Here is a 13,747-nt window from a genome sequence, read left to right as displayed (position 1 = left end):
CAAAAGAACATGGGATAATCCTCTGAGTCCCAGCCTCTGGATTCCATCTGCCCTGTTTAAGACAACCTGTATTTAATGTTATGTCAGTCAAGGACAGTTTGACAGAAAGCAAATGCTGGCAGTGTGTCATTCCCAGACTGAACTTTTCAGTGCAGCAAGTTGCCCAACTGAGACTGAATCAAACTCCCCTAAAACCAAAGTGGATACGCATACTAAATATGTTTAGGTGAAGAAGCAGACATTGAAGAATCTAGAAAACAGTCTTTTGTTCCTCCCAGCTGCCCCAGGAGCATCCCAACTGGTCTCTGTAGGCAATCAAAGGGTGCTAGTGGTCCAGGCCACACTACACCAGGAGCACTGTGCATTCTAACTGGAATCAAGAGAGGAAGTGCTAGTCCTCCTATTTCAAAATACCTCCTTGCCAAATCACTAGAAGTCCTGAACTCAAGGGGTTATGAACTGGTGGGAAAAAGAAAAGAAAGGAGAGGGGGCTCTGGTGAGAGCTCCCATAAGCAATTAAACAGCTTCCAGTGTACAACAAATCCAGTAGGTGCAGAGACTGACAATCCCACCGCTCTGCAGGCCCTGCTGACCTCCCCAGCCCACTGCAGTCTCTACTGACCCCTCTCAGCCCTCAGAACAGCAGTGTCCCCAGGGAGTGACTGGGCAGTGAGCAGTTTCAATCTTTGCTAGTGCTGACCCCATCACAAATGGCCAAGGGTTTACTCCAGCACAGCCACAGCCTTTCCCTGTGACATCTCCCAGGCCTATACCTGGTCTGCATGAGGAAAAATCACAAAGAGGATCAGTATTTCAGATACTGAAGGCAGGAGGGTTACTATTTCTGTTACTTCCCTACATGGTCAAAGCCTTACATTTTAGTCCAGCAACTTCATAGTCTTCTTCCTCCTCTTCTTCCTCCTCAGCATCTGGTTCATCAGAAGCTTCCTCACCTTCTTCACCTTCATCTTCAGCAGAATCCTCTGCATAGTTCCTAGAACAAGGCAGGTGTATGTGTTTGTGGTACAAGAGCCTGAGCATCAGAGCATCAGTGGCCCCAGGGGCCTGGTACTGTTTGGACTGTACAACAAACACCAGGCTCAGCCAAAAGCAGCTTGCTGTATTCTAGAATATCAAGTTGTAGCTATAGCTCAAAGGGCACTTCCTCAACTAAAAATCTGAAAGGACTGAAAATTCCCAAGAGCTGAATCATGGTATTTTTTGGTATTCTAGGCACCATGACCACGGGGCATGGGATTATAAGACTCTGATTGCTGTGTAATTACTCCTCCCTGAGAGGACGATTTGCTATTTGCCCAGGTCTGCAGACCAGGCCTAAAGAATTCCAAGAGGGGCTCTTTTTCCTGCAGGAATATTTTCCATATACTTAAGGAAATAGACTGGTTTCCTTACACCATGGGAAACAAATTGGTGAACTGAATGTCAGGCTCCTCAAGTGCTAAAAAGTCAGAAGCCACGCAGACTCCCTGCCCAGCACATTCTGGCTTCTCATCTGTGTCTGTTCAATCATTCATAGAATCATAGAATGGTTTGGGTTAGAAGGGCCCTTAAAGCTCAACTTGTTTCAGTCCTCCTGCCACAGGAAGGGGACACTTCAGCACTTCAGACACTTGGAGCAGGTTACTTAAAGCTCCATCACTTCCAGAGATGGGGCAGTCACAGCTTTGGGCAATCTGTGCCAGGGCTTCATCACCCTCAAAGGGAAGATCCAATTTAACCCTGCCTTCTGTCAAGGGACAATGTCAAGGAAGCCATTCCCCCCATAAACAGTCTCTCTCCATCTTTTTTGCATGCTCCCTTCAGGTATTAAAAGACTGCAATTAGATCACCCCAAAGCCTTTGCTTTTCTAGGCTGAACAATCCAAACTTTCTCAGCCTTCCCTAATTGCAGAGATGCTCTATCCCTCATATCAACTAGGTAGCCTCCTCTGGACTTGCTCCGACAGGCTGAAGTCCTTCCTGTGCTGGGGATCCCAGAACTAGAGGGAGCACTGCTGGTGGGGTCTCATTTGGACCATTAAAAACCAAAATACCCAAACAAAAGGGAACACAGGCAAAGCTACTGTAGGAGTCTAAATCCCCTGGAGAAAGAGGATCTTGAGCAATAAAAGGAATAAAACTTCCAAAGCACAGAGGGCGAAGAATCTGCCAAATTGACATTCTTTTCCTGTCTCAGCTAAGAAGACAAGAGCAGAAAGTAGGTGTTCTCCACCTGATGGGTCTGGGTCAGGAGCTGAGCAGCTTGCAGGTGACAGCCACATCAAAGTAACTATGAACTCAGGCTACAAGAGTTGCTTTTAAGCCCTGTCATTTCTGTACAAGCCTGATGAACTCTTAAAATGCTGTCCAGAGAGTAAGTAATACTTTTAAGGCCATATACCACCACCTGCACAGTACTGGCTGGCACACCTCTATTGTGCTGCTCCTCTGTCAGGGAGGATCTGCTCTCTGCTTCTGCATCAGGTGCCACTTGACAGCCTCACCTCACTGATATACAGACAGATGTAGCACAGTTACCACCAGCAAATGACTCTCACTGTAAAATGCTTAACTTCCAGCTTGCAACTCAAAAAACCAATCTAACCCTGTGCTGTCAGGAGGCAGCAACTCATATTTGCCACGCCTCCTCAAATCACATTCCCTTTGTCACATTATAAGATGGTCCTGTTTTGCTGAGGTTATCAGGTACAGAAAACCACTAGCATGGCGCTTTGACTTGTCGTAGCGGAGTAGGGATTGAGCTGCAGCCTGGAGTAATGTCTGCTCTAGCTTAAAAGAACACTGCAGTAACCCAGCCCAGGGACCCACAGAATTGCAGCCGCCAGCTACATGAAGAAATAACCCAACCACATGCTCAAAGGAAACAACAACTCTTAGTGTAACTAATTTTGGTGGGTGTTTTGCCTATGTTTTCATTTCCAAACCCAAATTATTTATTAAAACTCATGAACTTGTAATGCATCAGTACAACACATGTGCTAAACTTACATCCTGAAACTGCTTTTCTTCTGTTTCAGTGCTGCTTTAACTGGGTGATTTCAAACTTTCTAAAGTGGCTTTGCTCCAGGCTGGTTTGGGTCTTGTGAAAAGAGGCTCAGGACGGTGCTGTTGACAAGGCTATGGGCAGGAAGGGTCACTCACCTGCTTCGTGAGCTGCGCCGGGCTGTCGAAGGCTGGCACGCTGGGCACTGCCATTCCCCGTCTGGGATCTCATAGAGTGCCGGCCGCAGGCAGAACAGGTGGAAGGCTTTGTTACACTCATCACACAGGATCAGCTTGTCATCCTCACCTAGCAAAGTGCAGCTCACTTGTAACAAGGCCACAGCCTCAGTCAACCCGAGAGCTAGAAGCTGCTGCAGTGCTGGAAGGCAGGATTAAGCAAGAGAAAGATGCAGAGTCCCCTCTGAGGGCAGGGACCCTTTCTCTGATGACCTTCCTTGGGGATCCTTCTTTCTGTCCCACCACTGTATTTATGAACAGCAGCAGTTAAAAACAAACAAAACCAATGCAAAGTCCCTCGCCCTGCAAAGATTTCACTCAAGGCAAAGACAGAAATCTGCCAAAGAGGTTCCACTCAGACAAACATGGGGAAAGTGTGCGGCAATCAGGGCTCCAGAGCTGTAAGCTAAAAATGGAGCTATTCTTGTTCTATGTTCAGTCTGGTTAACCTACATGGTATCTTCTTTCCACTCAGGGTGACAAGGCTACACTGAAAATCAGTAGGCAGCAGTAGTCTCTTTGTGCCTCCCACTGATGAAGGGAAACAGGGAAATAATCCTGAGCCACCTTTCCTTTACAGAAGTGGAAAAAGTGTAGAGGGCTTGCCAGCTTGTCTTCCTCTAACATCTCAGTTCTTAGCTTCTGTGAAATTATTGTGTTAGTCTCAAGTGAGCCCCCCTTTACTTTTGCCTAGAAACTCCTCTCAACAGAAGGTAGGGTAGTTTTGGCACTGGTTTGGCAAACCCCTGAGGCTCTGCAGTGAAGGCAGATTTTGCACCAGTTCAGCCCTTACTTCTCTAAAGGGATGAATGGCTAGCCTTGTGGTAAACAAAAGGTGCCCAGCAGTCCCCTGAGCTCTGCCTGCCCTCATTTTCCGCTACAGTTTCAGCAAATATAAAAGTGATGAGGCAGAATGTACCACCAAGCTCTTTCCTCCAGGCTGCCATCCAACAGGAGAGGTTATGGCAGAACAAATACCAGCAATCAATCTCTGCTGACACCCCTTCTACCTCGCCCTCCACCTGGAAGACTCTAAAGTCCTTCATTCTATAGTGCACACAGAGAAAGTATCCCCTCATCACCTGTTTGGTGACCTCCCCAGCTCACTGAGTAGAGTTCTGCTCCCACTGTGGCATCAGAGCAGCAATATCCCACCTCGCTTTCCCCATAATAACCTTCCCAACCCCTCCCCTTGCTCGCTCCTTCTCTAAAAGACAGGATTAACTGAAAAGGCTAAGAGATCCAAAGACCATTCAAAAAATGAAACTAGGAAATGGACAGTTGCACAAATATTCCCAGAAGGATTTGTAGATGACTTTCGTCCAAGTACCCTAAAGGGATAGCAGGTCTGCAATACTGGGTACATAAGAATGGTTTACTAGAGTCAGGGTCAAATGTTTTTGAGAGATCAATGCTGCTGACTGTAAATCCTGACATTCAGAACTTAAAATACAGCCATAGTCAGAGCGACGGACTACAAGGGACACATCACCTAAGCACAGCAGAGAGGTGACAGCATCCAATTGCTGCACAAGCAGGAATTCTGCGGGCAGGAATGCGTACCTTTCTTGCGACACACTTTGCATCTGGCATTCTCTGCTGACATATCCCACTTGATACAGGCATCCAGCATCCCCAGCAGTACATGCATACGGGAGAAGGTCTGGGCCTCACGGATTGCTGTCTTCCATTTCTCCGTGGCTGAAGCAACCTGAAGAGAGACCTAACATCTTACAACAATGCACAGACACAGATCCCCTCAGTCTAAAGATGTTTTTATATCCCTTAGCTGGGAACCTTCATAACCAAAGCTCAACTCTGATATTTCTTTCCTTCTGTGTTATCTCAGCAGTTCTGGTTGTGGTTTATCCATATCCAGTCATCCAGGATCAGACAGTTTGTTCCTAACAGTCAACTGCTTTGCATTTCACAGTCAGGTTGAATCAATCTATGTGAACTCCACTAAATTCTTGCTATGAAGGTCTAACCCAAATAATCAGCAGGCTAAGAAAATAAAAGGCAGAAATCTAGCACTGTAAAATGTGGGAGAAAAACTGTGGAACAGCTGGTAATCGCAGTGGAAGGAGGGCTGAAGTGACCTGTGCTGCCCTCCAGTGGGTACCACAGAGGCACCTGGACCGCAGCAACACCCGTGCGGTGCCTGAGCTGCTCAGGTGGCAGAGGGAACCCAGCGCCACCAGCTACAATCACACTGCACAGGCATTTGGACAGCCAAATATGAAACCAGCTGCTTCCCTGAGACACTATGCCCTCAGTTCATCTGAAATCCCAGAAACTGGTGATGAGGATGACAGCATCAAAACCGTGCCTCGCACCATGGCAGCTGCCAGGGTCAGCACAGAGCAAGGCCAATGGGAAACCACATACCCAGCTCAGGAGGTTTGGAAATACCATTTTGATAAATCCGAAATGCAGCAGGACAGAAGTTATCCAGAGCCATGTCCCTCTCCAATGGTAATCTTGTGCTCTACAACAGTAAGGTGATGGCCCAGACATGACTGGGACATAACAGGCATTTAGTTTATGTTCTTCTACCCCAGGAGAATGAAAGAACAAACAGTGAAGTGTCAGATGGGAAAATCTAAACTCTGCAGCTGATAGCAATTTGGGAGCCAAACAAAACCTTGGAGTTTTGCAGAGTTGCACATTCTCCTCTGACTGAATTTGAGGAACCACAGCATATATTAGATGCTTGGAAAAACACACAAACTGCTCTGAAATGCCAACATCCCTACTGCTGTTGCTGGTGTGGATTCTGGAGAATCACTGGAGACAAATGTAAAGCTGCCGAGCCCACTGTGGAAGCTACACAGCTCTGCGCTCTTTCTTTGCAGAACATTGTTGAGGTGCTTTGCATACGGTATAATTGATTTTCCAAGGAACTGTTCCATGGGTTTTGCTGTTAACATGCTGGGCCAAGAGAAATCTGCAAAAGCTGTTGGCAAGCTTTGCTGAGATGTTCCTCCCCAGGTCTGTGGAATTTAACAAATTTCTAGCCTTGCCTCCCAAGCATCAGGAGACTGTGGCATTTGAGCAGCACCAGTACCAAGGGAGTTCCAGCTGCCAGCAAGGCAAAATGGGAGACTGGAGGAAGTTACTTAAATCCCCTCCTTACTGGATAGGAGCAACTGAGCAGGGAAAAAAAACAAAAACCAAAAAGCAACTCCCAGAATAAAAGTACAAGTCCTCAGTCACATGTCAAAGGCAGACAAGCCTCTGGATACAAAGGCTCTCACCTGGCACCCTGAGTTGAAACCCCTTGGAACAGCTGAAACTGGAATTGCTTGGTTGTGAAGCTGTTCTTTGAGGGATTGTCTGCAGGTGCAGACTGACTCTCCCCTTGCACAGACTACTTACTGAACACGGGTCACAGGGGTGGTAACCCACCCATATTCTTCACTCTGCTCAGGCTGTAGTGATGCAATGTCATGCTGCAAAGAAGTCCTGTTCTGGGACAGTCCAGCATGCTACGGCCACTAAAAATGGGAATATTTTCATCAACAGAGACACCAGCCTGATTTTTAGGAGCAGCCACAAAAGCCAGGTCTCACTGCAATCCTTTGCCACTCAGCAGTGTGAGCTTCAGCAATGCAGCTGAGCCAGCAGGAACCCTTAATACAGACAATTATGTCAGCAAACAGGTGCCTGTTAAGCCATAACTTGTTTCTCACAAGAAAAATGAGACATACCCATACCACAAAGTTGCAGTTCTTCCTCTAAAGTCTGGAAGTACATTGAGTGTGTTTCCCAGTGTGGCTATGCTGTATTTTACCTCCTGTGTGCTCTCAGTGAAGTTCTGGCTCAAAAGGCTTCATAATTCCTAGCCTATGCAGAAGATTTTTCTTCAGAACAGTTGGCCTGGCATTCAGGGACTTTCCTCAGATAACTGTATCTAAGAAGAAGGCTGCTCTTTCAAGGTCATCTGTAAAGGCTTTCTGCTTTGGCAAAAAGAAAGCTTATTCTAGATAAACTGGGGTTAAAAAGAATTGCCAAATCAAAGCAACAAACATCCCCAAAAATGTTGAACATTGCTTATACCACCACAAAGGTCTAGAAAAGCCTGAACGAGATAGTAAGCACTGCACTGCATAAAAAAATGCTCCAGAGATTGGCATGACACTAAAGCCAGTGCTTGCGAGGGGGGAGATCTGCACAATCACATACTGGGACTGTGTTGTAGTAAATCTGATGCTACCCTGAGTATGCCCTACAGGTACAGCCCTCAGGGTTACAGCCCTAAGGCGAAGTGGAGTAAGGCACAATATGGTGCTGCTGTAGAAACAGGAAATGTGCTGATCCAAGTCCTTTCTGCCTCAGACCTCACCGATTTTACAGCACTCCATTTTGCTGTGAGCTTTCAGGAGACAGCATCCTCCCATTACTCTTCCACTCAGGATGGAAGATTTAAAATTAGCAAAGTTTAAATACTTCAGGACAACTGAGGATTGTGAAAATTTCTAGCACCTATCCAAATTATCCTGCTAACACAGCAATAGCACAGCTTAGCAAAGACCTGATGTTCAAACAAGCATTCAGCATATAGTGACAGGAGCTTTAAAAAAAGCCCCACAGATCCACAGCAAAAAACCTAGCTCTAGCCTCAGTCACAGATTCCCAAAAAGGTTTGTGTTGGAAGGGACTTGAAAGCTCGTCTCGTTTCAACCTCCCCTGCCATAGGCAAAGATACCTACTACTAGATTAGGTTGCTTCAAGTCCCATCCAACCTGGCCTGGAACACTTCCAGGGATGGGGCAGCCACAGCTTCTCTGGGCAACCTGTACCAGGGCCTCACCACTCTTACAGGAAATAATTTCTTCCCAATATTTACTCTCACCCCACTCTCTATCAGTATGAAGTCATTTCCCCTTGTCCTGTCACTACATGCTCTTGTAAATTAGTCTCTCTCCACCTTTCTTGCCTGCTCCCTGCAGGTAAACACAGGTGAAGAAATATAATTTGGTTTTTAAGTTGGGACTTTCAAGTACTTCTGCTGGCCCAATTCTGATATTGTTGCCTCTGCTGAAGTCAGTGATCAGCCAGGGCAGAGCTGAGGACAGTGGGGAATGTCTTGTCACAGGGCATTAACGTCCTGTTCAACTAAGTATACACAATCTACCCCTGAACTCTAGTACCTCTGCTGCACCAGTGTGAAACACTGGTGCAGCATAAGTGCCTGCAGTACCCTTCCCAACCCTCTGCAGTTCCTCTCTATCCCTTTTATTAGGAGGGATACATATTTAGACCCACAATACTGCTTTTCTCCTGGAGGCTTGCTTGCCCAGACATCTCCTCAAGTGCTCCCACACATCCAACAACTTTTTTATCTCCCTTTGCCTAATGTGGTATTTACCTGAATCTCATCCCCTTGAAGTCACCAGAACCCAAATATGTCTCTCCTTCTCTTTGTGGACCAAAGCACCATCAGTCCTCTCTGGCAGATACAACTCCTATTAAGTTCTCTGAAAATGTTCTATAATATACTTTTATTTAAGCAGAATTGTATGGAAGGAACTTGACCCATTTCCTATTCACAGAGAGAAAAATAGGCATCTCCTCACTATTATTTTTACTTTCCCCATACATTTACTCCTCAAAATAAACAGGCAACACCTGGCCCCATAAACACCAAATACACTCAACTTCCAATCTGAAATGGAAGGAAGTTGCTCAAGATTTAGTACCTCATGAAATGGACTGCTACTGCTCAAAGAGTTCTACTGCAAGACTGAAACAGAGCCCTGACGTGAACAATACCTTGGCTTCTTCTGCCATTTTCTTGTCTTCATCTATCTCGTCTGCCCTGGCAATGTAATCCTCTCCTTGGTGTTTCCTTCTCTTCTGCTTAGGGGCCATGAAACCTTGCAGAAACTTCTTAACAACACCAGCCTGGAGCGCAATCACACACTCTCCAAAATCCTTTAGGCTCTCCAGCGAGTACACCTGTTGGAAGAGCACAGGACCCCATAACAGCTGGATATTACTCTCTGCTGCTCGAAGTGCATCTGCAAATGGATGCCCGTGGTACCTAATGCAGTGTGGTTACCTCCCACACCTGGTGGTTATGGAACCAGCATATTGCTGCTGCCTCAACAAGACATGCTGGCTTTGATACAGAAGATAAAAATCAGCTATGGAGCTCTGCTCCATAAAGAAGCCTGTCATGAGAATATGGAAACAGGACAATTGAACAGGACACTCAGCTCAACATTATGACCCGCCTACACCTCAAGCCATCAGCTATGTAATCTTGAAATAATTGTTTAAAGGACAAATGAGAAGACTGATTTCCTGCTCCTCTTGTCTGAGGAGAACAAAAGGACCTTCCACAGAAAGTATCATCTCACACACTTGTCTTGTTCAGTACTTTGCCTGTTCACTCACTTTTGCTTCATATTCTGGTGTCACATCAACATATCCCAGGCCTCCCTTCTGCAGCCGCGTTGCAACCTCAATTAGATCACTCCGGAGGTAGTTCAGCAGTTCCTGGTTGCCATCACAAGATTTGAGGCCCAAGTTCTGTTTCCGAGCCAAATGGATGGAATGTGTGATGTCCTGATACCTGGAAAATCAAACACAACCTTTGAGTTACAGGCAGAGCACTGCCCTGGGAGGAGAGCAGACTCTGGGACAATGGTCTTCAGTGAGAGCTATGAGCTCCACCAGTGCAGAACGTTCTTTGAAAGACACATGAAAGCACATGGCAAATCTGGCTCAGAGCAACCAGCACTGCCTTTGTTCTTGGTTTCAAGGAGGAATTTAAAGACTGGCAGAACTTCCTCACTGCTCAGGAGTGTTATTTATCAGGAATCTGCCCAAAAAACCCAGCAATTGCTCTACCTCAATGTCCTCCCCTCTTCAGCACAAGAATAATCAAAGCCCAGTCTGAGATGCTGCCCTAGGAATGGCAAGGATTGCTGTGCCAAGGACTTGCTCTGACTTGGAGAAGGCACACATAAGAAAAACAAAGAGTAGGCTCACTTTTTCTCCAAGCGCTCCTTGAGCTGGCTCTCCCTTACTCCTTGGGGGTGCAGGCAATCCAGCAGTTCATCCAAATCCTTCTGACTGTCACAGAGAAACCTGAAAGAAAAAAATGCACCTAGACGACTACCCTAGACCACCTAGGGTATCTCTGTGACGATACAATTTCTTCTTCTAAATAGTTCCCAAGGATCAGCAGGTAGGGTTAAGAGGTAACCTATATCCTGAGGCCATGGAGCAAGGTGAAACATTCCAGGAATGCTGGCAGAAGAATTCTACCTCAGGTTGGCTTCGTTTCAAGGTCCCCAAATGTAGCCAATGCCAGAGTAAGAAAAACAGAATGAAAATAAACACAAAACTGGTTTATAGATGTATTTATCAAAATAAACACAAAACTGGTTTATAGATGTATTTTCCCCATTAAGTTTATTAAAACATTGACATTTGAATTTAGTTGTCTATCCCAGGGATTCCATTCACTACTCTGCACTTAAGTGATCTGAATGTTGTGTTAGATGTACTAGAAAAGACTAACATACTACGCACTGACAGCATGGCAATTTAATATTATTTTCTTTCATGAAACAGAAATCCCCAGATTAAAAAGGTGATGTCCTGGCTGATCCCACAACTTCTGCTGCTGGAGATGTGTGCCTGTGCAGGCTCTGTCTCTGCAAGTGCATAAGTCCTCCTCTCTAAGCTTGCCCAAACAAAAAAGCCCAAGTGCAGAATCTGAAAACCATATTGATCAGCTTGAAACCTTCTTGCTCAGGAATCCTTGAAGACAGCAATGGCCATCAGCAGTTAGTCCAATCTAAAAGAAGAACTACTTTTACAGATTTCTCTAAATCAAGATATTCTTCAATTCCAAAATACAATCATGTTTGCATGCTGGGTTGTACATTTAAATGAGATTCCGACCTTTCCTTCTTTTCTTTCCAATTCTATTCTAGAAAACCATGGAGACTCTTCATGTGATGAGATGTGGACTCAACTCAAACTTCAGAGGTCATTACAGAAAATATGACTAATTCCCTACCTTCTATAAGAGGACTGCTCATCAGAAGAGGGAAGACAGGAAAGAGGAGAATCAACCTCATTTGGAAACAACTGCAAAGGACCACTCTGGGATCCTTACCAGAAGATTCCAGATCTAATCTTTCTTCTTGGGCACGAGCTCAGATGAGTCAAGCAACAACTAGAGAAAGATATCACTGTGGCTCTTCTTGGAATACCAGTCTCCACAATGCTTATTTTTCTGGCAGAAATACTTACTAAACACCATATCGGAAAGTATTTCATAATTCTATGTATGGTCCTACTAGGGTAATAGCCTCACAATCTGCATTCAGCTAGGAAATTCATTACTCTAATAGAACATAGGACTGATTGCTCAACAATGGAAGCAGGATGTCTTCAAGCCAGTCATCTTAAGTACATCTGACCCCGTGGAGCATCCTCACTCTGTACTCTGAGATTAAAACCTTTGGGTGCCATACTCTCTGCACCTCTCCCTGAAGAATAGGACAGAGCAGCTTCAGATATCCTTCACCTACTAGAATCTGTCACCGCTGGGGAATGGCAAAATCCAGACACCAAACCATCTGCTCTACAGATACTCTGCACAGAAGTATTTCCCAGACACCTTGAGATGGGTCGCCCAGGTCAGGATAAAACAACATCTGACATTGCTGGTGATACACTATGGAATCCAGCTAGACAAATATTCAAGATGACAATGCCTGGGCTATCCCTGTTTTCTCCCATGGAGACAAAGGGGGCACTCACTGCACTGTTCTGTCAACTGTAAAAAAGAAAGGGCTCTGGAAACAGTCATCATGTAGGGTTTCTACTCTCCAGTATTTTGGGGAAAGACAAAACAGGCTGCTGGGCAGCTGCAGAAAACAGCTCCCACCCTTTAAAGAAAGCCAGAGTTAAGCCCTGGTACAATTTTGTTCCTCATGAAAAGGATATGGGACAGGGAAGGAAGAACATCAACAGGTACTTAATCTTCCCAGTTCCCCTTGAAAGTAAGAACTGGGATTTCTGGGACAGGGAACTGATCTAATTAAGCCTGAACTGAAGCCTGAACCTAAGCCTGATCTGCAAAATACAAACATATTGGAGACATCATGTTAATTTGATTACTGACCCCTTTCTGCTCTGTGCAGCCACAGCTCCTGCTTCTCAAACTAGCTCCAGGCATGCCCTACCTGTAGGAATTACCTGCACATCCAGCTGGAGCTCAACCACTTCCAAGCTGGGAGCATTGACATGGTAAGACAGGGCTGACATTTTAAATGGGGAAGAAAAGTGGGTCTTGAAGAGAGGGATGGTGCCCTTCATGTTGCCTGACACAGATTAATCACACACTCCAGAGGGAGGGGAAAGATCCCTTTGGGAAAGTCAAGACCAGGTGAGGGTCTTCAAATTTATATACAAGGGGGAAATCCTGACTGGTATCAGGGCTTCCTGCATTCACAAAGAACAGCCTAGATTCTCTCCTGACATTTCTGGCAGCATAAGCCAACAGGCTGGTTACCAACCAGAACAAAAGGCACAAATAGCACAAGCATCAAGTAAAAAGGAGCTCTCAGTATTCACTCATGCTGAATATTCCTACCTGTTTTCAGGCTACAGGATGCAAGGGACCACAGAAAGATCTAAAACCTGGCCTAAGGAACAACAAAATTGAGAGAACAACTAGAGGAGCCCAGGACCACTACCTGCTTTGGAAGGTTGCTGGAAACAGGGGAACTCCATTTGTACAATATAGGCAAGAAAAGGGAGTCTGTCAGCACCCACTCATAGTTAACTCAAATGGTCTTCTGAGGGGACCCACCCTACCACACTGAATCCCTAACAGATGAAGAACAATGGCAGTTACTCTGCAGAGATGCCAATGTTTCCAAAATTCAACACCTTTCTATCAGGATGAGCAAGAAGTCTCCTGCATGCTAATATCCTGCCAAGGCTGTGATTCCCCCACGGTTCTTGCAGGAAAGTACACAGCTCACAAGCATTATGGTACAGAGAGAGACTTCTTCAGAGCCTATGTGCCCAGATCATGGAGATTTTTTAATAAGGATCAACATCTGTGAAAATGGAGCACAAGTTGAACAGAGAGAGTGGTCCATTTGTCTGAAGAAGACAGAAGTAACCAAGTGTTTATGACTTTTAGCAGCACTGAACTAATACTTGAACACTGGACCCTTTTCTGTGACAAAGTACTGACAGCAGAACTACTTCTGTGAGATATTATTTATGTAACTCTTGACAGAAGTATAAATCTATTTCTCCCTTTATTAGTGCCCTACTAGCTCCCATCCTCAAAGGGAAAAGGGGCAGGACTGTGAAAATACAACTAATCAGAGTTAATTTAGGGTTTAATTTCAGTCCCATCACTCTAAAGGATAAAAGAAAGGGTAAAGCTAAAGATCCTTTACATGCACTCTGAGGCTACTCAATCCCACATCCCACTAGAAAAAGAGACAAACAGCATGACCTA

General features: G+C 45.4%; 1 protein-coding gene across 1 annotated transcript in view; it reads right to left on the bottom strand.

Annotated features, from left to right (window-relative positions):
* BAZ1B (bromodomain adjacent to zinc finger domain 1B) overlaps positions 1-13,747 on the bottom strand; it is a 41,050-nt gene that overhangs the window by 5,839 nt on the left and 21,464 nt on the right. The window contains exons 11-16 of the mRNA XM_058037311.1: positions 10,240-10,338; positions 9,643-9,820; positions 9,016-9,201; positions 4,804-4,951; positions 3,163-3,310; positions 876-994 (exon numbers count right to left, since the gene is read on the bottom strand). Coding sequence (XP_057893294.1) covers positions 876-994; positions 3,163-3,310; positions 4,804-4,951; positions 9,016-9,201; positions 9,643-9,820; positions 10,240-10,338 — 878 coding nt within the window. The remainder of the gene's footprint in view (positions 1-875; positions 995-3,162; positions 3,311-4,803; positions 4,952-9,015; positions 9,202-9,642; positions 9,821-10,239; positions 10,339-13,747) is intronic.

The sequence above is a fragment of the Melospiza georgiana genome, chromosome 19 (assembly GCF_028018845.1).
Source record: "Melospiza georgiana isolate bMelGeo1 chromosome 19, bMelGeo1.pri, whole genome shotgun sequence".
In the NCBI taxonomy this organism is placed as follows: domain Eukaryota; kingdom Metazoa; phylum Chordata; class Aves; order Passeriformes; family Passerellidae; genus Melospiza; species Melospiza georgiana.
Note: the sequence above shows the minus strand (reverse complement) of the source record. Positions and strands in the feature narration are given on the sequence as shown.